General features: G+C 44.7%; 2 protein-coding genes across 2 annotated transcripts in view; one reads left to right on the top strand and one right to left on the bottom strand.

Moving 5' to 3' along the window:
- The window catches only part of LOC311119616 (uncharacterized protein), a 15,591-nt gene extending 6,988 nt beyond the window's left edge, over positions 1-8,603 (top strand). Inside the window, exons 8-11 of the mRNA XM_084157764.1 lie at positions 5,139-5,277; positions 5,938-6,020; positions 6,152-6,248; positions 8,105-8,603. Of these exons, the coding sequence (XP_084013890.1) occupies positions 5,139-5,277; positions 5,938-6,020; positions 6,152-6,248; positions 8,105-8,272 (487 nt within the window). The 3' untranslated portion in view covers positions 8,273-8,603. The remainder of the gene's footprint in view (positions 1-5,138; positions 5,278-5,937; positions 6,021-6,151; positions 6,249-8,104) is intronic.
- A 292-nt stretch (positions 8,604-8,895) lies between these two features.
- LOC311119627 (zinc finger protein ZFPM2-like) overlaps positions 8,896-27,500 on the bottom strand; it is a gene marked incomplete at its 5' end in the record, with an annotated part of 126,649 nt that continues 108,044 nt past the window's right edge. Inside the window, 3 exon segments of the mRNA XM_084157765.1 lie at positions 8,896-12,495; positions 12,954-13,178; positions 13,882-14,088. Coding sequence (XP_084013891.1) covers positions 9,941-12,495; positions 12,954-13,178; positions 13,882-14,088 — 2,987 coding nt within the window. The 3' untranslated portion in view covers positions 8,896-9,940.

The following is a 27,500-nucleotide window of genomic DNA, read 5'->3' on the forward strand; positions in this document are numbered from 1 at the left end:
AGAGAGAGAGAGAGAGAGAGGAGAGAGAGAGAGAGAGAGAGAGAGAGAGAGAGAGAGAGAGAGAGAGAGAGGAGAGAGAGAGAGAGAGAGAGAGAGAGAGAGAGAGAGAGAGAGAGAGAGAGAGAGAGAGAGAGAGGAGAGAGAGAGAGAGAGAGGAGAGAGAGAGAGAGAGAGAGAGAGAGAGAGAGAGAGAGAGAGAGAGAGAGAGAAGAGAGAGAGAGAGAGAGAGAGAGAGAGAGAGAGAGAGAGAGAGAGAGAGAGAGAGAGAGAGAGAGAGAGAGAGAGAGAGAGAGAGAGTGAGAGAGAGAGAGAGAGAGAGTGTGTGTTACTCTGCGACAGAGAGTAGCCATGACTTCATTGAAACGTCTCTATGTTTCTTTCTGCCTCTCTCTCAGCCTCCGCTAACAGCACAGCTCCCCAGAGACTAGCAGGAGAGTCAGGAATGTAATTGGCACCGCTGTCAGCGTAGCTATTGTTGCTCCGTTCCACTAATGAAGCAGGGCTGTCTCGGCCCCCGTGTATTTCCTCCGCTATAATCTATAGTATTGACTCAGGGAGGAAGGAACCGCTGCTGGCTCTGGCTGTTCTGGGCAGTACAACACTGCCACACTGTGGCCAAGTGGGGCATTGCTCTGTTGGTTTACTGAAAGGGCAGTCTGTCTGCATTTATTCATTCATGTCTCTAGTTTCCGTAGTTGTTAATCTCAGGAAGAATGGCACTTTGATTAAATTTACAAATCTTCGCAGCTTGAATGTGACTGGAGCCCTGTATTATAAGTATTTCCAAGTAACACTACAAGGTAGCAAGATGAGAATAGCTCCACCCTCTGTTTGGTGTGTCACTGTGTTTCACAGGAATCTCCCAATAAATCACTGTTTTATATTGCACTATTTCTTTCTCCTCCTCCTGTAATAGTCCTTGTTCTGTTTTCTCTCCTGTGATAGTCCTTGTTCTGTTTGCTCTCATGTAATAGCCCTTGTTCTGTTTGCTCTCCTGTGATAGTCCTTGTTCTGTTTTCTCTCCTGTGATAGTCCTTGTTCTGTTTTCTCTCCTGTAATAGTCCTTGTTCTGTTTTCTCTCCTACTAGTCTAATAGTTGCAGGTTTATTTTCATGAATCTTGCCCAGGAGGAAGAACTGAGCCATTTCCACTAGATGCGCCAGCTGCAAAATTGGTTATATCATAAGAATTCATGAAAACCAAAATTCGCTTTTTGGTTGTAATTTTAAGATCAGGGTTAGACATTAGGCTTAACAGTGTGGTTGGGGTTTGGTTTAAAATAAGATTGTATGACTTTGTGGCTGTGCCAGCTAGTGACCACTCTGCAGAGCTGCCTCCAGCGCAAGACTCATGACAATAAATGCCAACCTGCGTAATAGTCCATGTTCTGTGTTCTCTGCTACTCTTGTAATTGTCCATGTTCTACGTTCTAACCTACTTAAGTCAATTTTATGTGTTCTCATTTAATAGTGCATGTTCTACGTTCTCTCCTAGTCGTGTAATAGAACATGTTCTACGTTCTACTCGTGTAATAGTCTGTGTTTTGTCCGTGAGCTCCCTCTCAGGTAATGGAGGCCCTGCATATGGAATGACATGCTAATGAGGCAGGACCGTGTTATCTTGTCGGGGGGCCAAATTCCGACAGTGAATTGCGACAGTTGTAACAAAAGTAACAGAGCGTCTATTCAGCCTGCACTAATCCAGATGGGAAAGTCAAACAGCAGAAAGTCCACCGCACAAACTCATTTCATCACGTTATTAATTTAGATATTGCCTTGCCGCTCCTGAGGAGGAAGGTGGGAAAAAAGAGTCCTCTGAAATGACCAACATGGCTGAGGCGTTTTGCTCTACATGGTTCCTCCACTCCCTCTCCCGTCTTATCGCCTTCATTCATCCCGCCAATCTGGGCTGTCTTTACCCACTACATTTCCCTTTGACACGCATGCCTTCCCTCGCATAATCCTCACTCCCGGGCAGAATTAAAAATGGAAAAAAAGTGGAGGGAATAGGAAGGTACAGGACCGGTGGCTGGAGAATCCTTGAAATAATGTCAATGCCAAGGACAGACAGACAGACAGACAGACAGAGCAATGATTTGACCAGATTCAAACAGGGGCTGATAGAGTTTTTATGGAGAGGAAAAGGTGACAGGTAGAAATGTGTGGAGACAGAGAAGTCCCTAAAGAGCCAGGTTATAAGAGTCCCTTCTAAAAAGTCTTTGAATGTCTGATTTTGAAGAAGAAAAATGGTCTGTGAAAGGCTGAAATTGAGAAAGGTAGCAGCAACTATTTTCCTGTCTTCTGCCACGGCTAAGTTAAACTTTTGGCTATTTGTGACTTCTTCCTAACGGCCCTGCTACAATACAGCCATTAGGCGTCCGGCATTGCCATCAGCCATTGAGGGAATGCTTCCTTTGAAATCAATGAAAGCTGCTATACTGCTCGCGTTGCGTCGCGTCCAATGACTGTGTCCAAGCTCAAGAATTGCTGAGGTTCAATTCTCGATGGTTGACTCGAGCGTTCATTCTATCATGTAAATTGAAATAAAGTTGATTTTGGTTGGTTGCTGTGTAGCAGGTAGAACGTCCTATTGACAGCACTTAGACGGTGACGCATGTATTGTAGCTGAAGTTTAAGACTGGAAGACTGTTAACATTTGTATCTCCAAATACCTGAGTACACATCAGGTTATAGCCTCATCTAGACATCAGGTTATAGCCTCATCTACACATCAGGTTATAGCCTCATCTAGACATCAGGTTATAGCCTCATCTAGACATCAGGTTATAGCCTCATCTAGACATCAGGTTATAGCCTCATCTAGACATCAGGTTATAGCCTCATCTAGACATCAGGCTATAGCCTCATCTAGATATCAGGTTATAGCCTCATCTAGACATCAGGTTATAGCCTCATCTAGACATCAGGTTATAGCCTCATCTAGACATCAGGTTATAGCCTCATCTAGACATCAGGTTATAGCCTCATCTAGACATCAGGTTATAGTCTCATCTAGACATCAGGTTATAGTCTCATCTAGACATCAGGTTATAGTCTCATCTAGACATCAGGTTATAGCCTCATCTAGACATCAGGTTATAGCCTCATCTAGACATCAGGTTATAGCCTCATCTAGACATCAGGTTATAGCCTCATCTAGACATCAGGTTATAGTCTCATCTAGACATCAGGTTATAGCCTCATCTAGACATCAGGTTATAGCCTCATCTAGACATCAGGTTATAGTCTCATCTAGACATCAGGTTATAGTCTCATCTAGACATCAGGTTATAGCCTCATCTAGACATCAGGTTATAGTCTCATCTAGACATCAGGTTATAGTCTCATCTAGACATCAGGTTATAGCCTCATCTAGACATCAGGTTATAGTCTCATCTAGACATCAGGTTATAGCCTCATCTAGACATCAGGTTATAGCCTTATCAGGATGTACATCCTTTGACAAAGCTTGATATCTCAACACATATGGGAAATAACAAGCCAATGTCGACTTGAGGTGAAGGCTGTGGGGTGAGCACTTTGGGTCGGGGGGTGTGCACTCTAGGTTGGGGCCTGGCTGGAGGCTGTGGGCCTGACTAGCACTGTGGGGTGGGCTGAGGCCTGGGGCTTAGGGCTGTGTCTTGGGGCTGTGGGCCTAGCAGTTGGGGGAGCGTTGTAGGGATAGCTGTGAGGGTCAGAGCTGTGGGGTGGGTTGGCTGAGGGTGAACTGAGGGCAAGGGCTTAGGGCTGTGGGTGGTCTGAGCAAAGTGGATGGGTGGGCTGAACATTAGAGGAGGGGGGCTGAGCACTGGCAGCTGTGAGGCGGACGCCACTATTGATTGGGCTCTGCAGGCTGAGACCAGCCAATTCAAAGCACCAGTGAGCCGAGACCGATTGGCCCTCCTGAGTTACAAAATCCCAGCAAAGCTCTCCTCATTTGCCCCAAAAACATATCTCTCATTCTCTCCTGTCAAAACGCCTGTTAGAGAAAGTTTGGGATTTTGGCTGAAAATACATATTTATTAATATTATATTTATGATGGATGTTCCCAATAGGTCCGTTTTTTTAGACCAACGCAACATTGTCTATATGTCACACTGTTGTAACCAAGATTGTTCAGAATAAACACATCGCTATGATGTTGTAGGTGAAACTAAGGTCAAGGACTTTCCTAGCCATCTCATCTCTCCCCTGCAATCTCTCAGTTTAGAGGGCTTATTGCTGCTGGCCTAAAGAACAGTGAAACACAGCCTAGCCTAGGGCTGTTCTATAATCATACTCTTGTCAGTATTGAAACATTGCATTTGTCGATCATTTAATATCAGGATTGGAAATCCATTTAAATTATAGTCTGTTAAAGGAAGAGGCATGCAATTACACTGAAGAAAAATATAAACGCAACAATTCTACTGAGTTACAGTTCATATAAGGAAATCAGTCAATTGAAATAAATTCATTAGGCCCTAATCTATGGATTTCACATGACTGGGAATACAGATATGGATCTGTTGGTCACAGATACCTTTAAAAAAAGGTAGGGCATGGATCAGAAAACCAGTCAGTATCTGGTGTGACCAGATGCAGCGTGACATCTCATTCGCATAGAGTTGATCAGGCTGTTGATTGTGGCCTGTGGAATGTTGTCCCACTCCTCTTCAATGGCTGTGCGAAGTTGCTGGATATTGGCGGAAACTGGAACACACTGTCGTACACGTTGATCCAGAGCATCCCAAACTTGCTCAATGGGTGACATGTCTGTTGAGTATGCAGGCCATGGAAGAACAGGGACATTTTCAGCTTCCAGGAATTGTGTACAGATCCTTGCGACATGGGGCCGTGCATTATCATGCTGAAACATGAGGTGATGGCGGCAGATGAATGGCACGACAATGGGCCTCCAGGATCTCGTCACGTTATCTCTGCATTCAAATTGCCATTGTTGTGTTCTGTGTCTCTATAGTTACAGTCACGTTATTGTGTTCTGTGTCTCTATAGTTAGTCACATGTTATTGTGTTCTGTGTCTCTATAGTTACAGTCACATGTTATTGTGTTCTGTGTGTCTATAGTTAGTCACATGTTGTTGGTGTTCTGTATCTCTATAGTTACAGTCACATGTTGTTGTGTTCTGTATCTATAGGTACAGTCAGCTGGTGCCATCCCTCCAGGCCATGCAATTCTCAGCTGCCACAGGCATCAGCCGCATCCTCATCATTCTGGGGCTGCTAAAGCCCGCCATCATGGGGGACAACATCGCTGAAGACCTCATACAGAGACAGGTGAGTCTGACTGAAATATTGCTGAAAACCTCATAAGGCGTCAGGTCCGTCTTAAAGACCAAATGAACATATCTGGGATCAGGTCAACAGCTCTTATGTTCTCAATGTCTTATTTTTAAACCATGCATTTGAATGTGTGATTTTTATGTGCCTCAATATACCTGGTGACACCACAAATGAAATTCCATACTCTGTTATTGGGCAGGAGGAGATGTCCAGGTGTGATGGTCCAACCTTACCTTGTTGTGTTAGAGAACAATCTGTAACATAGCCACATGATGGAGCTAGTGGTAGAGTAACGATCGTTCCTCAGAAGGAGAAGAGAGAGGGAGAGAGGAAAGGTGGAAAACTGCTCCAGGTTAATGTCTGAACTGTTAGTTAAAATATCTTGGTTCTATTTCCTGGAACCCACTTTTTGATGGCAACAGAGATGATGGACTTATTTCAGCTTTTTAAATATTACAGTTGTTACCAAGGAGATAAGGACATCAAGTGAGTCATTTTGCTTAAATTGTGGGGAAAGAGAAAGGTTTGGAGACAAGTTAAGGTTATAATGCGTGCGCACACGCGCACACACACACACACACACACACACACATACACACACACTTACTTTCAGGCCATTGTCCAATATTATCATATGTCTTTATGTGTTCTCAGAAGTACTTCCTCAGTAACCCAGCCCACCAGAGCAGTGCTGTAGATGAACATTTCTTCCTGAATGAAAGTGCTTCTCAAGTCAGGTGAGACCAACATGTGAATGTTATAAAGCTGTCATCACACAATAATTTTGGATATACACTACAGTAGGTAAAGCAAGTGTAAAATCAAACTTGTTTTGAGATTTGTATGTAATGTTTTGATTGTTTTTCAGGGAAATCTCTAAATTCAAACCCCTCTCCAGTAGGACCTCTGTGAGTGTGATCATTGGGGATTCTTTTGATGAGCAAATTCCAGCTCATCTAAACCAAGTGAGTAGTGTACAACCTTCCTCCCTCCATTAGTCTGTCTAGTGGCTAGCCCAATTCCACTTCTCAATCTTCACCCAGAATTGTGTACTTGTTGGTAATCAGGCCTACTACTGTCGTGTCGTCAGCAAACTTGATGATGGAGTTGGAACTGTGTGAGGCCACGCAATCGTGGGTATACAGGGAGTACAGAAGGGGACTGAGGATGCACCCTTGTGGGGCCCCCATGTTGAGGATCAGTGTGGAGGAGTTAAGTCCCAGGGCTGTGAGATTTGTGGAGAGCTCAGAGGGCACTATGGTATTGAAGGCCGAGCTGAACAGCATCGGAATATATTCCAGTCCACGTGATCAAAACAGTCTTGAAGCATGGATTCTGATTGGTCAGACATTTACATTTACGCCAGCAGATACTCTTATCCAGAGCGACTTACAAATTGGTGCATTCACCTTATAGCCAGTGGGATAACCACTTTACAATATATGTTTACAATATGTTTTTTTTCAGACCAGCGTTGGACAGACCTGACCATCGGAACTTTCCTATTGAGTCTGTGTTTGTAGGTGGGGAAGAGCAAAATGGAGTCATGGTCTGATTTGCCGAAAGGAGGACGGGAGATGGCCTTATACCCGTGTCGAAAAGGCGTGTAGCAGTGCTACAGCGTAGAATATCCACCAGTTGGACAGTCAATGTGTTGATAGTAATTCGGGAGCACGGTTCTCAAATTAGTTTTGTTAAAGTTCTCTGCGACAATGAACGCTGCCTCTGGGTACGCGGATTCTGGTCCTCTGTAGCTCAGCTGGTAGAGCACGGCGCTTGTAATGCCAGGGTAGTGGGTTCGATCCCCGGGACCACCCATACACAAAAATGTATGCACGCATGACTGTAAGTCGCTTTGGATAAAAGCGTCTGCCAAGTGGCATATTATTATTATTATTATTATTATTATTATTCAGGGTCCAATGAAGATCTTTGAGATCTTTTTTGGTGTCGGCTTGGGGCGGGATGTACACAGAAGTAGCGATAATCCCTGAAAACTCTCGGAAGGTAAAAAGGGTGACATTTGATGACCAAGTATTCCAAGTCAGGAGAGCAGAAGCTCGGAAGTTCCTGTACGTGTTCCCCGTCGCACTACTTGTTATTGGTCATAAAGCAGAGCCCTCCGCCTTTTGTTCTTGCCAGAGTGAGCCCTCTTCCTATTCGCTCGATGAACTGTAAAACCCGCTGGTTGTATAGAATCTGTTTGGAAGTCAGAGGAAAGCCAGGTCTCAGAAAAACAGAGGATGTTGCAGAATCTGATGTCCCTCTGGAAGGAGATCCTCGCTCTGAGTTTGTCAAGTTTATTCACTAATGATGGAACATTGGCGAGTAGTACGCTGGATAATGGAGGACGGGTCACCCAGCGTCTCAATCTCACTAAGACACCACCACGTCTGCCTCTCCATCGCTGTCTTTAGTTCCTACTCTCCGGTAGGACTCCCAGGCAACCCGGCGCTAGACCATTGTTCCACCGTCTCCGGGAATTTGGGAAGGTCAGGTGGACGGTGACTACCCAGCGATTCATATTCCAATCGTTTTACCTGGGGGGTATGAAGTAATGCACAAAACAAACTGAGTGAGAACATTTAAAGAAAAACACTAGAAAAAGTAGAAGCCTGCAATGTTTTGTAGAAGCTCGAGGCGATGCGCCATTCGTCGGCGCCATCTTAGCCGATGCCTGCACTAGTTCAGGGGGACTGAACAGTGCACACTTCGGGGAGAAAGGGGATGGATGGAATTGGGATGATGCATATTGACTGTTTCTCACAGGGCCCTCAAACTAACTCAAATGAACATTTGACTGTATGTGCTTCCATATCAGATGGTGGCCCAGCTTCAGAAGACGTTCATGGAGCAGACTTACCCCTCAGCCAACCAGATCCATGTTAAAGGAGGGGACCGCAGGATGATCTACAAGAGACCGTCTGTTGTTAGCAAACACCTGTGGAAGCTGGTGTCCCAACGGCAGTCCAAACAGCAGAGCCAATGACCACATAGATCTATATAATACATCTAGTTCAAATGCTCTAATTTTAAGGTTCTAATTCTGTGCCAGTGACTCACCGATTCTGCTGCCAAATGTCTCAATTACACAACTGGAAGATGAAGTCATCTGAAGTCAACTGAGTAGTATGTCACAGAGGTTCCTTGTTTTTTTTTTTCAGGAATGATTATTGACTGGAATATACTTGACATGTGTATGTCCACACATGAAACCGGTTTCAATCGATTTATTTACTTTTTGTATACTTTATTACAAGTGCAAATATCAGACAGTTTTGCCTTAATGTTTGTAAATAAATAATAGTTTTCTGAATGTGTATCTGTGTGTTAACTCTACCACTGGGATCTATTAAATCTGTAAAGCTGAAGCGGATTCCACGAAATAATGTAAAAGTAATTTCCGATTGAGCCGACATATGCAGCGTTTACCTAGAATGCCGGCTCCGCTTAAGCGGGAACATTGACTTTAAATTTGATTCACGCTGTAAAGCTGAAATTTCACAATGCGAATTGAATAGAGCACTCTGTCCCTTTATATCTAATGTACACATCCACTATCCTGGGACTGTGTTGTAGCTTTGAAAGAAAATACCAAACATCATTGGATTATCCTGAGGATTTAAGTTTAATTATGACACCACATCAAAATAAAAATTATTTCCAACAGTTCTGGAATTGTATTCCATCCATATACATGCATAGCAACAACGTTTTTTAAGAAACTTTTTTCTCCCATAATTAGGACATTGGAATGATTATTTTACATCAGTAACCCCCATCAACCAACCTCCCAACCCATCTTGTCCATCATCAACAGCAATAAATGTAATTCTTGTGCAATTACATTTTTTTCTATGGGTTTCAAATAATATATGCAGTCCCCCTCTCATAATACTGCTTTCAGTAATGTTCCCTCATTTACAAAGTATTGCATCGAGAGCAAATTTTAAAAAGGGAGACCAAAGTGTAGTTCAGCAAACAGAAATACGTGTACTATACAAGAATGTTGCCACCCTCCTGAAAACATCCACGTCTGAGTTAAAGAAAGGAGACTGGGACACAGCCACATACATATGCTAAGCCAAGTGTATGCCAAAACAGAAGATGCAGCTGGACTGTGCCTGGCTATCCCACCAAGGGCGGGTTAAGGCCAACAATCAGAGTCATGAATAGCAAAGCTGCAAATGACACTTAGGCATATACAAAAACTTTTACCGCAAATAAGACTAGACAAGTGCTTCAGTAGCTATTTTGTGTCTAAAATGCATCTCATTTGTATTCTATTGTTTCATTGAGCCTACATTACAGTGTAAACAATGTGTGTGCTACACAAGAATGACTATACAATAACATTACAAACAACTCTGATATAAATTTCATTTGAATTTTAAATTAAGATCACTACAATTAATACTGATTGTAAAATAAATAAATGTGAAAGTGGCACCAATATTACTCTGGATTCATTTGTTCATTTTTTTTTTTTTAACCAATGATTTGCAGTGAAGTCTTAAAATGACGAAGAAGAAGCTTCTCTTGATTGTCCACAAGCAGCGTTTAGAACTGCGTGAGTGATGCACCAGTCCAGACACGACAGTGTACCCAAACAGAAAAAAGGGGAGTGGGAAGGGACAGAAACTAAACAGGAACTAGTTCATTTCACATGCTCCGCAGCATGTGACGAACAGTAAAACTTCTTATGGGTAATAAAGTTTGATAGGTTGTTGAACTGGATGTCACAGAGGCGGCAGTACTTCCCGCTCCCCGCAGCCTGGGATGACCCATTCACACCCTTTGTCACCGTGGGCACCGCCTCCTCGGTCGGAGACTTGGACGCGGGCGACACGTTCTCGTTGGAGTCGGACGGGTTCTCCGCGCCCCACGTGGGTGAGGGGTGGCTGTCTTGCTGCTGGGGATTGTGGGATTGGTTATCCTGGCTGGGTGGGACGGGTCCCGAGCCCGAGCGCTCCTCTGGCTTGTGCCCACCGTTGACTATCACCATGCCCCTGTTTTTGGGCAGCAGGGGCAGTGGCTCTTTGCTGGGGAGTGGGCAGCCGTTGGCAGCAGGCTGCTCTCTCCCCGTCTCTGGTCCCCCTCCATTAGTGCTCGGCTCCTGCTCGCTGCTCACCTCTCTCTCTCCCTGCATGACCAGTCCGCCGGCCACGTAATCGGTTGGCTTTATCCCAAAGTAGGGCGATATTTGCTCGGCACCTTTCATCTTCTTTATTGCGCCGGGATAAAGGCAGTGGGGCAGAAACATGTTCTCGTCTTTAGTTGGGATGAGCTGAGCCTCGCTGAAGGGCTTGATACCCGGCACTGGGCCCATGTTAGGGGGGAACATTCCACCCCCGTTCTGCACAATCATTTTATCGTTGCCGTTCTTCTCACATTTCCCGGGGCTCTTATTGTAGGCATCATCAGGATTACTGCCTTCACTCTTCACCACGTCTGGGAACATGGTCTCACCACCGTGCTGCTGGGTGGCTGTGGCTGTTGTCACAGGACAAAAGTTCTGTTTATGCGCTAGGTAGTTCTCCACTTTGTTAAAACTGATCTTGCACACTGTACATTCGTGATAGTCCAACAGTCTTTTGGGGGAGTTGGGTGATGTCTTGTCATTGGGGATAGGCGAGCACTTTTTGCTGAGATCGATGGGTGCATCCAGCTCCTGCTGGTCCATAGTGGTATTGCGGTTGGAGGCCATGATAGACTTGGTGACGGTGAGGGAAGCCTCCAGGTGTTTGGGGACCATCCCTGGGAAGACGTCACAGCGAGGGTGAAAGCGGTCGACCAGGCTCTCCACTGCCTCCTGGGACGTACAGGGGTTCTCCATTGGAGGGACCCCCAGGAACCCTGGCTGCCCAATGGAGGGTCCTCTCGGGTCCTGGTCTGGGAGACACATCTCGTACATCTTCCTGCGTTTGCGGGTCCTCATGGTCCTCTGCATGGAGGGAACCTTGTTGGCGGACATGCGTTTCATGGGGGGGTCGTGACGCGTAGCACAATAGTACTGCTTGTGGACCATGTAGGTCTCGTGGCGGCTAAAGGTGATATTGCATGCCGCACAGGAAGTCTGGTTGGGGTCGTTGACGTCAGTCTCCACCAGAGGCGTGTTGGTGGGGCTCTTCCCCTCCACCACCTGCTGCTTCCCGTTCAGCCTCTCCTCCACGCCGGTCGGGGTGGTGGAGACCTTCTTCACCTGGCCTGGGAGCTCCTTCTCTGGGCCAGGGCCTTTCACTGCCGCTCCTGCATTGATCATGTCCAGAACACTTTGAGAGTTGACTGACAAACAGGCCGACTGCATCAGGTGGCTGTCGGTCACTTCAGACGGGTGGCATCCCGTGAGCATACTGACTGAGCTATGGCCACTGTTGGGGCTCACGGCCTTGTCTGAAACGCTAGAGAAGTCAGCCGACTTGGCCATGTGCTGCCAGCGGCTGTTACAGTAGTGCTTTTTGTGGACCAGGTAGTTGTCCAGGTTGTTGAAGGTGATATTGCATTCGAAACACGTGGCCCCTTTGTTCATGAGGGGGCTGTAGATCACAGGAGGGTAGCCCGTGTTCCCTCCGTGGCGTAGCCTCCGGTGCACCAGCTCTGACATTTTAGCCAGAATCTCAGAAGCCTGCGGGACGACAGAAATGTCCTGGGAGAAAGCGAACTGGGACAGGAAGGGCCCCATGGGGAAGGTGGGGCCCATGTTATGCTGAACGGGAGAGGAGGCCAGGCGGGGGCTGGAGGGCTCAGACTTGATCCGGGTGTAAGAGAAGCTGGCCTTACTGCCCGGGTGGCCACTGTCCTTCTGCCCTGACAGCATGGGCTTTTTCTCAGCCTTCTCCAGCTCGCTGTCGGTGGTGGCGTCCTTGCTGAGACTTGCTTTGGGACTCTGGAGGGCTTCCTTCCGGTTGGCCAACTCGACGCGGGCCGCTGCCTGCTGCAGGGCTTCCTCCGCCCCCCTGGGGGAGTGCTCACTGTCGCTCTCCCTGTGAAGTTTGCTGCCACCGCCGTGGCCATGGTGGCTGTGTAAGTCCTGATGCTGCAAGAGTTCCCTGTGGTTCTGGAAGCTGATATGGCAGTGATTGCATCTGAAGGCTGCCTGTGACAGGTGAGAGAGGATGTGATGTTGGAATGTAATAAGAGAATCCGCCGTGTAGTTACAGATTGTGCATTTCAAGCTGGTGCCAGGGGGGAGCGTCTCTTCCATTTTGACACCTGTTAGGGAGATTAAAGGACACTGTTGAGATTCCTCTTCGCCTTCCCACTCTGCCTTAATGTTAACTACGGCTACGATCAAAAACTGATGCATTATGCCAAGCTTACTCCAAACCCTCCTGAGTTTTGGGTGGGCTGAAAGCTAAACTGTCAACTGCATAAGCTGACAGTGGAATGTGTATATTTCTGGAGCTAAGAGTAGTAGTTCACTTTGCCAATTATTTTACCTGACTAATGTGAAACTGAGATTGTCTTAATGTCAAGCAATACTTTTCATTATAAAACCAAATACTAAAATGACTGAAAAATATTAAAGTTATACTGTTCTGTACTACTCAACATAATTAAATAATAAATAGGATTACATTTACTCAATGGTGAGATACTTACAACTGAATGACAGCTAAAATAAATCTAAACTACTATACTAACAGTACTACCAGTACATCTCTACTCACTGCTGTGCGTGCTCAGATGCATTTCCAGGGCCCTGGCACTGGTGAAGCTCTTGTTGCACTGTGGGAAGGGGCAGATGCTGGGGGTCTGGTGGGGTCCGTTGTCATTCTCCTCCCCCTGGCTCTCTGGCTCCCTCTGCCTGCCACTGCAGTAGTACATCAGGTGGGCCTGCAGGTTCCTCTCACTGCGGTACCAGATCCCACACGCCTTACATGGGAAGATGTCCTCTGTAGAGAGAGGGTAAAACACAGGGTAGAATGTCAGGGTAGAGCGTCAGGGTAGAATGTCAGTGTACAGTTCTTGCACATGCACACACAACAACATGCACACGTATGCACGTACAACACACACACGTTTCTTTCTCTTTATAGCTCTGATTTGATACTCAAAGCCATGTGAAAACACTGTAATACCCAAGCCTGTGATAGGACTGTGTTGATACCACTAGGTTGGTGCCCTTTCTCAAGGACAACTGAAACACTGGACCATCTGCCTGCAGCAGAGCAGCCTCCCTGTCGAGCTGAACCCAGATAGCCCTTATTAAGTAAACAAATGCACTATTTGCATGAAGCTTGTATTTTGCAATTAACAGGTTAGTGGGAGGCTCGCCTGTGTTTACGTGAACCCAAACTGAAGGTCGACAGCTCTTATCTCAACCGCTCTTAACACAGACTCATCTGGGTTAATCTACAGCCCATAGACGGACGGACAGACATTTCTTGTTTATTAGGGCTATGTCCAAAATGGCACCCTATTCCCTATATAGTGCAATCCCTTTGTCCAGAGCCTGCACCCTCTTTTCTATAGTGCACTACTTAAAGTTTTGGCCAAAAGTAGTGGACTACATAGGGAATAGGGTGCCATTTCAAACGCAGCCCTAGGTGAGACTACAGTACAGACTAGTCATGGAGTATATTGTAACACACTCACTGTTGACGATGGCAGTGGGCAGTATGGAGGCCATGGCAGCCTGCTGAGGCAGGAGCTGGATGGTGTCCAGCAGTCTGGCCGGGTACATCCCCTCGCTCAGAGACATGTGGCTGATGGCCTGTAGACGGGAGTCAAAGTCCACGGCGAACGCCACTAGCTCCTCGCCCTCCATGATGTTTTTAGTGGTGGTGCACCACAGCTGGCCACCTGGAACAGACAGAAGGGGAACATTGAATTAATGCATGCTGAAAAATTGTTTTTATCCTGTGAGACTCCGTTGGTAGAGCATGGTAGTGTTAGCCTGTGTGGCTTAGTTCATTGGTTCGATTCCCACTGGGGACAGTATTATATAATATTATTATTGATGTTTCACCCTGAGTGGTTTGGCTATAGGTGACTCCAAACTCTGGAGTTCAGAGGGTATGGAATTTCATCCAGAGGGAAATGTTATAATGACTTAATAATAATGACAATATAATGACTAAAGTGTCAAATTACAATGTCATACTTTGGTTAAAGTAGCAGTAAGAAACGTCATACTCCATTGGGGTAAATTCTAGTAGGTCTACACATTGGAGCTATACTGTACACTTCAGTAATATAGTATCAACCTGAAACAGGTCCTCTACACACTATTAGATTGTTGTGTTTAGGGATGAAACACTCCGGTAAAATCTTCTGAACATATTCATTAAGTTAGGATGGGAGAGAGAGAGACGAAGGGAGGGGAGGAAGGTTTTTTAGCTTAGATAATATTTATCTCCTGCACATGACAGGATTTTCAGCTGCACTTAATTTTCCCTTGAAGAGATTAAAGTTTTTAATATAACTATTTACAAAAATCTGTCTGGGGCGATAAAAAACAAACGATGATACGCTCACGCTAAATGGCAGAATTAGGACATTGTTTCAGAGAAAAGCTGGACAATTAATTAGGGCACGCTGTTAGCTTTCAAAGATGTGCAAACACTCCGACAGAGCAGCGTCAGGATGAGAGAGGACCTGTAATTTGAGTCCAGCTGTTGTGGAAATAAGGGACCTTGCAGAAGAGAGGGGAGAGGTATGAAGGGTAGAACAGAAGACTAACTGCACCCCACTCATAGATCCATCCTCCACACTTTAGAGAGACACTGATTACAAATGTTTACACAAAATGTATAAATCACTAGTTTTAAAGGTCAGTGTAGGCAGAGTATTCAAGTGAGGCTCTCTTCTCTTAAAAACAACCCAGTCTCTCCCAACCCAGGGAGGAAAGCTGAAGAATAACTGTTGTAGTTACTATGAAATTACATGATGGATTGATTGTTATGACACCTAACTTCCACACCAATCCGAGGATATATCACTCCTGTCTGGTACACCTTCCACGGCATTCCACCTCCCACCTGACGCTGGTCATAACCTCGCTACTCCCATTAACACATTTCCCAACCTTTTCATTACATTTAAGTCAAACAGCACTGGAAATTAAACACTATTACATTTACATTTTAGTCATTTAGCAGACGCTCTTATCCAGAGCGACTTACAGTTAGTGCATACATTATTTTTTATACCCCCCGTGGGAATCGAACCCACAACCCTGGCGTTGCAAACGCCATGCTCTACCAACTGAGCTACATCCCTGCCGGCCATTCCCTCCCCTACCCTGGGCCAATTGTGCACCACCCCATGGGTCTCCCGGTCGCGGCCGGCTACGACAGAGCCTGGATTCGAACCAGGATCTCTAGTGACACAGCTAGCACTGCGATGCAGTGCCTTAGACCACTGCGCCACTCAGGAGACTATTACAAATGTGTCAGAGGAGTGAAGCAAGCTGTAGTAAAATACGCAGTCTTTTAAAGTCCCATTTCTGTGTGCAAGGAAAGCCGTGTGTGTGTATGCATCCGTGTGTGTGTGTGAGTGGCAGGCAGCAGGCAGCACTAGCTCCTTTAAAGAACAGTGCCTATCTGCTGGCCAATCTCCCGTGATGAGAGACACACTTCAGGTCCCTCCACTTGAGTGCTGGTTTTGATTCTGTCTCACCACACACAGCCTGGAGAGGCCCTTTGAATTTTTATCTCCTAATTAAAGTAACAAAACTCCTCCGCCGTCTGACAGAGTTACCATCAAGGTAGATACTAACTGCCAGCGAGCAGCCATAATGGAGGGGGAGGTGGGGGGACAGATCGTCGCTACTTGCCACCAAAAGTTTCAACTCGGTAGAGATTCCACTTCACAGGTGCTCGGTTAACAAAGAGAATGGAAAGAAATACTCTGATACTGAACTCACGACTTACTTGTCTACATTTTCACAGTCTTTGAATACAATTTCAGTTAAAGATGCTCTGAATTACTGCAAGCCTTCCACTGCTAATTGCTCATGACTGTTAGTACTCATAGCCTACAATGCAATTCACCTATGAAATATGCACAGCAATGTGACTCCTTCAGCCAGCCACACTACAGACACCATCTGTCATCTGTGAGAATGCTGGGGTGGTATTCTAGAACACAGCATACTGACTCAGACAGAAGCATTCCTGCCTCAGAGGAGAACAGCAACCACCAACCTCAGGGGGAGGCTTAGTCCCAAATGACACTCTATTCCCAATATAGCGCACTATTTTCACCAGAGCTATGTGCCGTGGTCACAAGTAGTGCACTAAATGGGGAATAGGGTGGCATTTGGGACATACACATAGATGGAAGCTCAGGAGATCCCCTGAGATCCACTGGCGATCCACTGAGATGTTGCTCTCGGAGCATCACTGTACAGCACAGTTTTTGCTTCCAATGCTTGGTCTTGATGGAGAACCAAAGGATTTGTTCTAGGCCAGCACTAACACACACAAATGTGCACCCCTTTGGGTTCCTAGGACAAGGATTGGGAAACACTGCTTACTGTACAGAGAGAGGGGCAACAAAGGCAAATCATCTTGTGAATAGTTCATAAACGTTTATCTGCATCATACTGGCCACTTTTTGCCTTTTTTGAAAGTGCACAGTCCACAAGTAAAACTGGGGGAAAAGGCTCAAAAGTAGCAGCTTGTGTGATTTGCACTGTTTTGCCTGTTAGCGAGCTAGCTCTCTGCAATGAGCTGCCTGCCTGGCTTTGTGCAGTGGCCAATGCAGTTGGAATGAATGCTATTGTGCTGAATCCTCCTGCAGAGCACCTGATAAAAGAATAAAGAACTATGACATATTCTAAAAACAATAGAGGAATTAAGGGGAGACAATAGGCCAGCTGCTTCATTAAAACAATCAAAAAACAGCATCCTGTACCTAGTCCAGATAATTAAAAACACTGCTTTGCTTTCTACATTTTCTCTCTCTCTCTCTCTCTCTCTCTCTCTCTCTCTCTCTCTCTCTCTCTCTCTCTCTCTCTCTCCTCTCTCTCTCTCTCTCTCTCTCTCTCTCTCTCTCTCTCTCTCTCTCTCTCTCTCTCTCTCTCTCTCTCTCTCTCTCTCTCTCTCTCTCTCTCTCTCTCTCTCTCTCTCTCTCTCTCTCTCTCTCTCATTCACCAGCTGTACATTGGCCTGGCGAGTGAGGCTCGGCTGGCTACATGCCCATTCCTTCTCTTCCCCTTTGATGAATGCCGTATTTCAACATGTAGTTGAAGATGACCATATGACGGAATTCAAGAAACAAAATTATGTGAGCGAGAAGGAGGGGGGGGGGGGGGGGGCTTCGTATATGTAAGTACTTTCACTAATCAAACATCAAAGGATGAATCGTAGGGGGAAATATGGCGCATGTACTGTATGTCCCTCCTCCCCAACTACAAACCCCAGAGATTTCAAAGTCAGACATCAGAGGCCATTTTACATTTCTTCAGCTTTAAATGACTTTATAGGACAATGGATGTACAGTAAAGTAGCCTATACAGCAGGGGTATTCAATTCTTACCCTATAAGGTCCGGAGCCTGCAGGTTTTCTGTTCTACCTGATAATTAATTGGACCCACCTGATATCCCAGGTCTAAATCAGTCCCTGATTAGAGAAAAAAACACAATGGAACTGGCTTCGAGGTCCAGAGTTGAGTTTGAGGCTATGCATTTACATTTGAGTCATGTAGCAGACACTCTTATCCAGAGCAATTAGGATTAAGTGCCTTGCTCAAGGGAACATCAACATATTTTTTAGCTAGTCGGCTCAGGGATTCAAACCAGCAACCTTTCAGGTTACTGGCCCAACGCTCTTAATCACTGGGCTACCTGCCGCCCTACAGTACATGTGAACATGGGCCACCGTGGTGGAGAGGAACAGACACTATAAGATACTCGAGGTTATGAGGAATGGAATACATTTGCTCCCGCCTACGCCACACCACTGTCCATATCTTAATGAAAACACAAACAAATCTCTCCAGCCTTGTTGCAGTGAGAGAGAGCTGGGAGGAGATGACAAAGCAGCACAAATAACAGAAGGGTTTGCATAATTAAACTGGCCTGCAGACAGGTATTCAAATGTTTGTGGTGTAAACAGTACAACACTTTAATAGTTTGCTGTAAAATGAATAGTTACGCACATCAGCACTCTCCTCTCCCATCTGTCTAGACAAATGACTATTGCAATGCAGTGAGGCCATTCCAGCTACAACACAGGCCAGGCCCACTGCAGCACAACTATACTCCGCATTATGGGGCTGAGGGTGGCTTTTAGAGATCATACAGTAACCTTCTGGCAGTATCCACATTACAGTACCAGGACATGTGTTCTATGGATTTGCAGCATACTTTGAGAAATGCCTAGGGTTGGGGAGGGGTTGACAGTGTGTGCCAAATGCATATTGTAGTCATGTACACATCACAACATTGTACATGCATTGGACAAGTTGGACAGAGGTTTTAGAGGCTTGACAAAGTATATAATGAAAAAGTCTGCAATGTGAATTCAGAGAGACAGACACTAACCATGTGGTCTCTCCTTGAGGAGCTGTTGCCAGGAGCTTGATGGTGATTTGCAAACGGCCTGATTATTTCACCCCTTATCCAATCTCTCTCTCTCTCTCTCTCTCTCTCTCTCTCTCTCTCTCTCTCTCTCTCTCTCTCTCTCTCTCTCTCTCTCTCTCTCTCTGTCTCTCTCTCTCTCTCGCTCTGCTAGCTAACTGTTGCTCAGTCTTAATTGTGAAGTGATGGTGATAGAGCCGGGGGGCTCAGTGCTTTTTGTAATTAAAGACCTCTGGTCTTGTCTCCAAATCAGCCCAGACTCTCCTTGTTGAACGGACGGCTAACCAGGGAAAGCCTCCTGGCACCTACGAATATCAAGTAGCTGCCTGCCATGTTTGTTAACTTGTTCGGGATTTAAATGTTCTCTTAACCTAGATGTGTTTGTTGTATAGCCCATGACCAAGGACTGGGGATAAACTGGGTTGCCTGCGTGCCACAATACTGTGTTAGCCCACAGAGCTACGCCACAAATTATCTCAGGAAGCTAACGCAACTCTTCAGGTTTCCGTCAAGGCTACTAATCACACAATTATGGTTCACTAAACTATAAACATAAATCATAATCAGTGCAAGGTATTAGTATATGGAACTAACAGAATACAATTCTCATACTAACAACAGCCCATAGCTACAGAAAAACTGAAACTAAACAAACTCCTCTCCTCATGAATAACAGCAAATATTGAGAGTGTTTCTGAACTGACAGGATGATGATATGGCAGCAGGCTGACAAGCCATCAGGTTAAGACAACAGCCAGAGAGCAACACAGACAGGCCGAGAGAACGCTGAGTGAGACTTCCCATGGCAGAGTGAATATGAAAAGTCACTAATCGGTCAAACAATCCTATTGTTACAGGGTGTGGCGTGGAATAAACTGCAGTTAGCAGACTATAACATTATAACATTTATTTGAATCCTCTTATTTCCTGCTCTCTTACCTACGCCTCCCACTCAGATGATATTATTCTGGCCACCACTAGAAGGCGCTCTTCTCATGCTAGAACTCAACTCTGCACCCAGAGGAAGTTTGCTACAGTACATATGATATCATGTTGATGCATAGACACCCTAAACACGGCAGCATGTCAGACCGACAGACCCCGTCCATACGTTCAAGAAGGTATAGAATGCGAAGCATTCTTATGACCTTAATTTACTCTGTTTCTACAGTGAAAACAAGTTATGTTCTGAGACAATGTATATGATGTAGATATTCATAATATCTAAGGTATTATGATGGTTATTGATCTGTTGTACCTGTCATCATGTTTGTGAAAATACTAATAGCCTTCGCGTCAATTTTGTGCAGCAAATACACATTGTTTGAGGCATAAAATAATGTATTATATTGACAAGACCACTCGTTTAAAAAAGCATTGTTGAAAGTACAGACTAGCTACAAAGACACTAAACTACAACACATCTCAGAATAATCATATTATTTCATTTAACAGATATTCAATTCCATCTGGAACAAAGAAAATATGTTTAAAAATGTCTAGTTTCCGGCGATGATCTGATTGAGTGGATGATTTTACACAGTGTAGAAATGAGATGCTTCCTTTTATAATTAAATTATATTTCTTTAGCAAATCTCTGGAGACACATGAATCTGTTTCATTGCACAGTGAAAATGATATTGGCAAGTGCCTGTTTGTCTGGTAATATCAGAGAGAGAGAGAGAGAGAGAGAGAGAGAGAGAGAGAGAGAGAGAGAGAGAGAGAGAGGTGAATGAATATGGCAAGTTTTTATGGGTCTATTAGAACTGAGAGGGAATTGAAAATATGTTAAAATGCTATATTTCTTTGATTACAATTGATATAAAAATAGTATTTATTGAAATGATTTGGTGCAGTGAGATATAAACAATATAAATTAAATTGTTATATATATCAAAATTCTAAATGACAAATGTGTGAGCCAAATATGATAAGAGACTGTTGTGAAATGTATTTAAAAATTGTGGTGAATATAACAATCTGAAAATGACACAAACAAACACTTTCTGTAATTCTGATAATACATTATATCCCTCTCTGGGAAATTAATTGTTTTTACGAACACTACACTACGAAACTAACTCGGCACACATTTCAAAATTACTTTTAGATTCTCATGGGTGTCACTTTTAGATTCTATTTCTGGGTAATAACATTGTAAATTCCATGAAATAATGCTAAAACCCTTACGGTCTTAGGCTAAATGTTCCAACCAACACATCCAAAGTGCGGAGCACAATGAGGTTCACTTTGGAAACAAGTGTTTTATTTTATACTTTTAAGTGCTATCCTCTGGGTTCACATTGTACATTTTGTTGTGTATGTCTTTTACCCAAATAAATTCAATAAAAAAAGTTCTCAACACCCTTGTCCTCTAGGTTTCCCAGGTCTAACTGTGCTGTGTTCTCTCCTCTTCTCCGGCTGGGCCTGGTCCTGGTTGTGGCCAGGCGACATGTGTTTACTGGGGCACCTGCTGGGGAGCAGGGTGGCGCTGGGGGCCCGGGCCTGGCTCTCTGTCCTGACCAGACTACGTGTTAATGGGACGTGGAGGTCCCTGTGACAGGCCACTGCCGTGTTGAGTACCACCACCGACACCACCACCACCCGGGCAGAGCCAACTAAGCAAAGCTGTCCCAGAACCCCAGCTGTGGCCCGGTGGCCCACGTCCCCCTTCCGATCATGCTACTCGGGGAGGGAGCAGGGGAGCAGGTGAACGGCGGAGCTCCAAAGGGAGGGCCAGGGACTGGAAGAGAGACACAGGGACGCAGCACCTCAGTAGATACTCCAACATGTCTCTGTCCCCGCGCCACCACGCACCACATGGCCTGCCTGGTGCATGGACGCCAGCCCTAATGCAAATGCCCTAACGCCATTTAAAATGGGCCACTCTCCTTTTTGGAGAGGTCTATTTGGACCTTCTGGTGATAGCAGTTATTTTTTTCAGAGAGAGGGATGAGAGGGGGGAGATGAGAGATGCACCTGCCTAGGCTGTCAACCATTTTGGAATGTTGGGACATTATTGATCTGATCTAGGTGAGAATGGAACCAGAATTTCCTAAGTTGAGGCCTACATTAACTTGATGAGTAAACAGCAACACAGCCTCCTGAGTCCAGACGGCCACCACCACAACAGCCACCGTAGCTCCCTCCGTCCCACCCTAACATGCCCTCTGCCTCGGCACCCTTGTAATTCTACATATTGCTTAAACTACGCGCTAATTACATTTTCTGTCAGTTTGCAGGAGAAATAAATAATCTGTAGCTAAAAGACCTAATTGCGTTTGTCACATTGTGGTCTCGGTGGCTGGTGCGATGGGAGCAGCAGCCGCTGCCCCTTCCTCGTTGCCATTCTGTCGTCCTGGCAAGGCCCCTCACTGCCCCAGGTATCGCCACGCAGCCATCTGGAGCCGACATCTGTCCCTCTATTGATCACAAGGGTTTAGCACTTGATCAAACAGACTGCGACAGGATATTGCTATTTTCCCCACAGAAAAGGCCAATCGCTTGCGCGAGGGTAATAGAGTGGAACTGAGATACGCCACCAGCGCGTCGAGTAGGCAGGCAGGCGGGCGGGCAAGCAGCAGCGGTAGTGGCAGGGATGGCAGGAGTGAGGTGGCTGTGGCACTACTGTCCAATGCCAGTTTGAGCCAATAGACCCTGTCTCTCTCTCGTTCTCTCAGCCGTTCTCTCAGCTGCTGCTGCTGCTTCAACAAAACACTCCATTTTAAAGTGTGAGAATAACTCAAGCTCTGAAGCTAAATTAAAATTATATTAGCCACAATTTTCCATTTCTATATTTTCCACTTCTTTCCTCTCCTCTCTGAAAAGTGTGAGATGTTAAGAATTGTTTTAGTATTCAAGTGTTTGTTGAAAAGACTAAAATGAAAAGCGACTGGCTCTGATAATAACAAAAGTGTCTTTGAACCTGTTGAGAATCAGTACATCACTTTCAAGCTGCATACAGGTACTCTATCTGTGAAACAACACCTTTTTGAAACTTTGAGGAAAGATGGATGCAAGAAAAATATGCTCCTACTGTACATGAAAATGCACCAGATGCTGTGTGATTACTTTAGTTTTCTGGAGAAAACAAAAGGTTCACCTGCAGAACTATTCATGAAATAATAAAGCATTAAACTATCATGATGATTTAAATACACTATCTACATATGACAGGAATAAAAATGAATCCTTGCAAATATGGTTTGAAAAAATAAGCAGAATTTGGAACATATATTTTTTTCATATTAGATTTCAACCTAGAAAATACCAGTTCACAACTACAAAAACAGAGGACAACAACTGTAACACTTCAGAGCAACTATACAGAAACCCATGTAAAGATGTGTTCCTATATGCTATTTCATTTAATGGTATGTCATTGGACAGAGGATACAGTAGTTCAGTAACACTTTACTTAGAGCCTGTAGGTATAATGCTTTATAACTTGTTATAGGCATGAATGAGCCTTTATAATGTCCTTATTATAAGCCTTATAATATAATAATATGTTATAGGTCCCCTGTAGCTCAGTTGGTAGAGCATGGCGCTTGCAACGCCAGGATTGTGGGTTTGTTTCCCACGGGGGGCCAGTATGAAAATGTATGCACTCACTAACTGTAGGTCGCTCTGGATAAGAGCGTCTGCTAAATGACTAAAATGTAAATGTAAATGTTATGGCTCTCTACATTTTCAACTGACTCTTCTCCAGCTCTCCTATATATCCCACTGCAGTTAAAACATTAAACACACTTGAGCCTGAGGTGGCCATGCTGTAGCCTGCGGTATGAAGCCTATGTAGTCTGTAGAGGCTGTGGTTGGAACCTAAAATAGCTCTTACTGATCAGGCATGCTTGCAAAGCACTACTCTCTAGCTAGCTAACATCATGTTTAGCAAGTATGGACAATTTGATAAGATGTGAAGGTGACATTTATTTCAATATTGTGGCAATATTGTGATTGTTCCTTCCTGTGGAGTGAGATATGATTCCCCTTGCCTATAGTGCTGGGATTGTCCTTTGGAAAAAATGATGCAAATTTGGGGATGAGGCAACTAATTCCTTCCCTCCACCTCTGTCTCTCCCCCTCCCTCCCCCCTTACCCCCCAATCCTTCCCCGACATGAGAATTCTGATTAATCGTGTGACCGCCCCTTCGTTTTGCATTTTACACAATCTCACGGCGCCACAGCGAGATGTGTGAGGTGTTTCACCACTTTTGGCAAGCTGAAAAGCTGTAGCCCAAGGAAGAACAAGTCAGTCGAAAGTATGAGGGGGGATATGACCAGGGGATGTGATAAAAAATTATCAGCGAGTGTGTTTTCCTGTTTGGTTTTAATCTACATTTAATTAAATTCTTATCTGCTGTGTGCTTATGGCTGCATTTGAATGGCGAGACTGCATTCATTATGAATGGTAAAATTGAACTCAGTACATTGTGTGTGGCCCAATAAAGAAACAAGACTCTTATTGCTCTCCGTGCATGCACAGCACAAGCTCCGACAGACATGCGGGAAAAAATAAGTCAATTAAGATGGGTCTTTAAATTACTGCTGTATCAAAACAAGGGGAGGGAGCAGGCTCTATAATAGAATCCTGACAGGGGTGAGCACAGCCGACTGTTGTTAATATACATCCCATTTGATACAGCCAATTATATTAGCCTGTTTATTATGGAATACACCGTCCACGTCTAGATTTACTGGGTTGGTAGTTCTTAATCAGTGGCGACAGGAAAGTTGACTTATGACAATAGAGGGGTCAAAAGACATTTGGTTTATATAGCAGTATAATAATATGAATTCCATGAGAAGATTTTATGGTGTTTATCTAGGTTAAGTGGGAGAGGTCAACAACAACAAAATAAATGTCAAGAAAAACATAACCAACACACACACACAGGACCTCCATGCGTTAAACTCAAAGCAGCCCATCTCTCTTGAAAATATATCATTGTGTAAAAAGAAACGAAAAAATCAGAAGCTCCATATTGTAATACTATTGACAAAAGCACACAGCTTATAACAAGGCGCAGCACTTCATAAGCTAAGAACAATATCCCATAGGCAGGCGGCAGCGCCCCCGGAAACCGCCGGAAAAAAAGAACCCTGAGCCTATACTACAAAGTTGGGCCTGACAAAATCCTTAAATCTTTCCATGTTTGCTTATTCAGAACGTAGTGGGGGAGATGGAAGCTCCCTGCTGCCTGGCCATGTTTACAGAGCTGTTCCCATCTCTAGGCCTTGCTCATCCACAGATCCACAGCACTGACACACGACCGAGACATGATTAGGGGCCTGCCTTTGCATAGGGGGGAGGTGGGAGGGTGAGGGAGGGGGTGAGGAGGGTGGAGGGATCGGCAGATGAATGACTTTGGTTGCGTCGGAGAGGGATCACAGAAGATAATCGCACCCGACTACCGCGGTGGAGCTCTCAGATCTGGTCTTTAAAATAATGTTGGGAGTCAAGTCTCTCCAAAGCCGGCACAGGTTATCTTCTGTATTTTATGTTTGCTGTTTAAATCTTAACGGGACACAGCCAGCAAGGGAGAGCAAATATGTCTGGAGTCGGAGGAAGCGGAATGGAAATGCTATTGCGGAGGGTAAAGATTAGCAGTCGTTCATTCGCGGGGGCTAAGGAGATGAAACTCCCTCTGTTGGAATGGCTTTTCATTCCTGGAGAAATAAAGTTGGAACGTTTAACCTTGTGAGGCTCCGAGACTCCATAGAGAACAATGGGATAACCAACCAGATCTTTCCTCTATTCAAAAACAAAATAATTAAAAGACACGTATACAAAACAATACAAACAAGAGCCAGTAGGCATAAATACTGAAAATGAGGATGTAAGTATATTCAAGAATTTGTCATTTGGGTCGGTTTTTGGGCACTTTTTCACCACATTTTCTACTAACATTTTAAAGGATACATATATATGGCATATTTGGGATGTTTTATTGTGTTCTCCAGACCCCATCAATCATTTTAAACCATCATTGGGCTTTATGTAGCAATTAGTTATGTAGATATGGCCATGTGACACCTGTCTAATATGGCCCCATGGAGCTGGTTGGCAGCCATTTTGAAAATGGCCGCCAGGGGGTAATATAAAAAATCTGCAATGACACTATAGCTAAAAACACTTCTAAGGACTTGTCCAAGTTGTGTGTGAAATGTGGTGCCTCTATCACAAAAGCCACAAGTACCCTCAACTTTAACACTGGACTAATAATAAGGTTACTAAGGAAATAGAAAACAAAGTATACTACCAGTACCAACCACACAAATACTACTGATACTAATACAGTGAAACATAAATGACAGCTGCAGCACCATATCATAAATAGGCCTGGTGATATCACACAGACACTGTAGCCATAAAATACAGGTGCTTGTGAGTCTCAGACTAGAAACCCTCTGTATTATACTCATAGAGAGGAATAAACGTACATGCACAATTTACTGTCCCCAGATTTCTCCTTTGTCTATCTTTGAAATAAGCACAGTTTATTACCAATGCATGAGTAAATAGCATGCAGTGGTGTGCCAGCGTTAACATTTGATATGCTGTCCAGATGATTAATTCCTTATCCTTTCACTATTTAAATTGTCTTTGTAATAATTCCCGCCTATCCGTGGCCATAGGCAGCCATCATCAGGCCACATCACCTGTTCGTTATCGTCCTGCCGTCCTGTTTGGGAGCTCTTGAAACGATGCCATAGCATTGACTCCTATTTAACAGCAGGTCTGTGAACTTCTCATGGCTGATGGCGGAGGCTGGAAATTACGCTAACAACTCATTAACATCATAAAGAGCCTTTCAATAGAGGGACGACACCTGCAACCTTCATTTGCACATGCTAAAACAAAAAATTACCTGTGTTTTTTAATTTGTGGATAATGTATGCATTTTTTAGACCCTTTAAAATATTCCTTTTATTCTAAATGAAGGAAGACCTTTGGGCTTGGCAACTGTCTGTCTGTCTCCTTTAATGTGTACTGTATGTGTACTGGAAACAAACAAACAATATATGTACAGAAATGGAATCCTGGCAAAAATCCTAAACCTCTTTTTGAGAATTACCAACAGGGCTGCATGTCATGTGAGGTACCTTTGAAAATTGATGTGCCTTCAGTAGCAGCCAAATCATGTGCTTGAAATAACACATTACATTTTTCTAATTTTCTATTTGAATATAGAATATTTTCCAGACAGACAGTTACTGGTCCGAGTAAGAAAGTTGTGCCTGCCTACCCATCACTCTGTGACACTTTACTGGCTGGCTGAGCTAAGCTGGTTTAGACTGACAGTCTCCAACCAGAGAGCCTCAGCCTCCTCTCCTCTCCTCTCCTCTCCTCTCCTCTCCTCTCCTCTCCTCTCCTCTCCTCTCCTCTCCTCTCCTCTCCTCTCCTCTCCTCTCCTCTCCTCTCCTCTCCTCTCCTCTCCTCTCCTCTCCTCTCCTCTCCTCTCCTCTCCTCTCCTCTCCTCTCCTCTCCTCTCCTCTCCTCTCCTCTCCTCTCCTCTCTCTTGCAGCCTCTGGCAGGGCTCTCCATTTCCATTGTAACCCTCTCCTAGCTGACTCTAAGTACAGTGTCTCTGCCTGCCCCGGGCAACACTACAGAGAGAGATGTCCACTTTAGGTCCATCCAACTGCCCAACTACCCAACTGTCCAGGTAGGCTCTCTCTATT

The sequence above is a fragment of the Coregonus lavaretus genome (genome assembly GCF_964263955.1).
Source record: "Coregonus lavaretus genome assembly, chromosome: 3".
NCBI lineage: Eukaryota > Metazoa > Chordata > Actinopteri > Salmoniformes > Salmonidae > Coregonus > Coregonus lavaretus.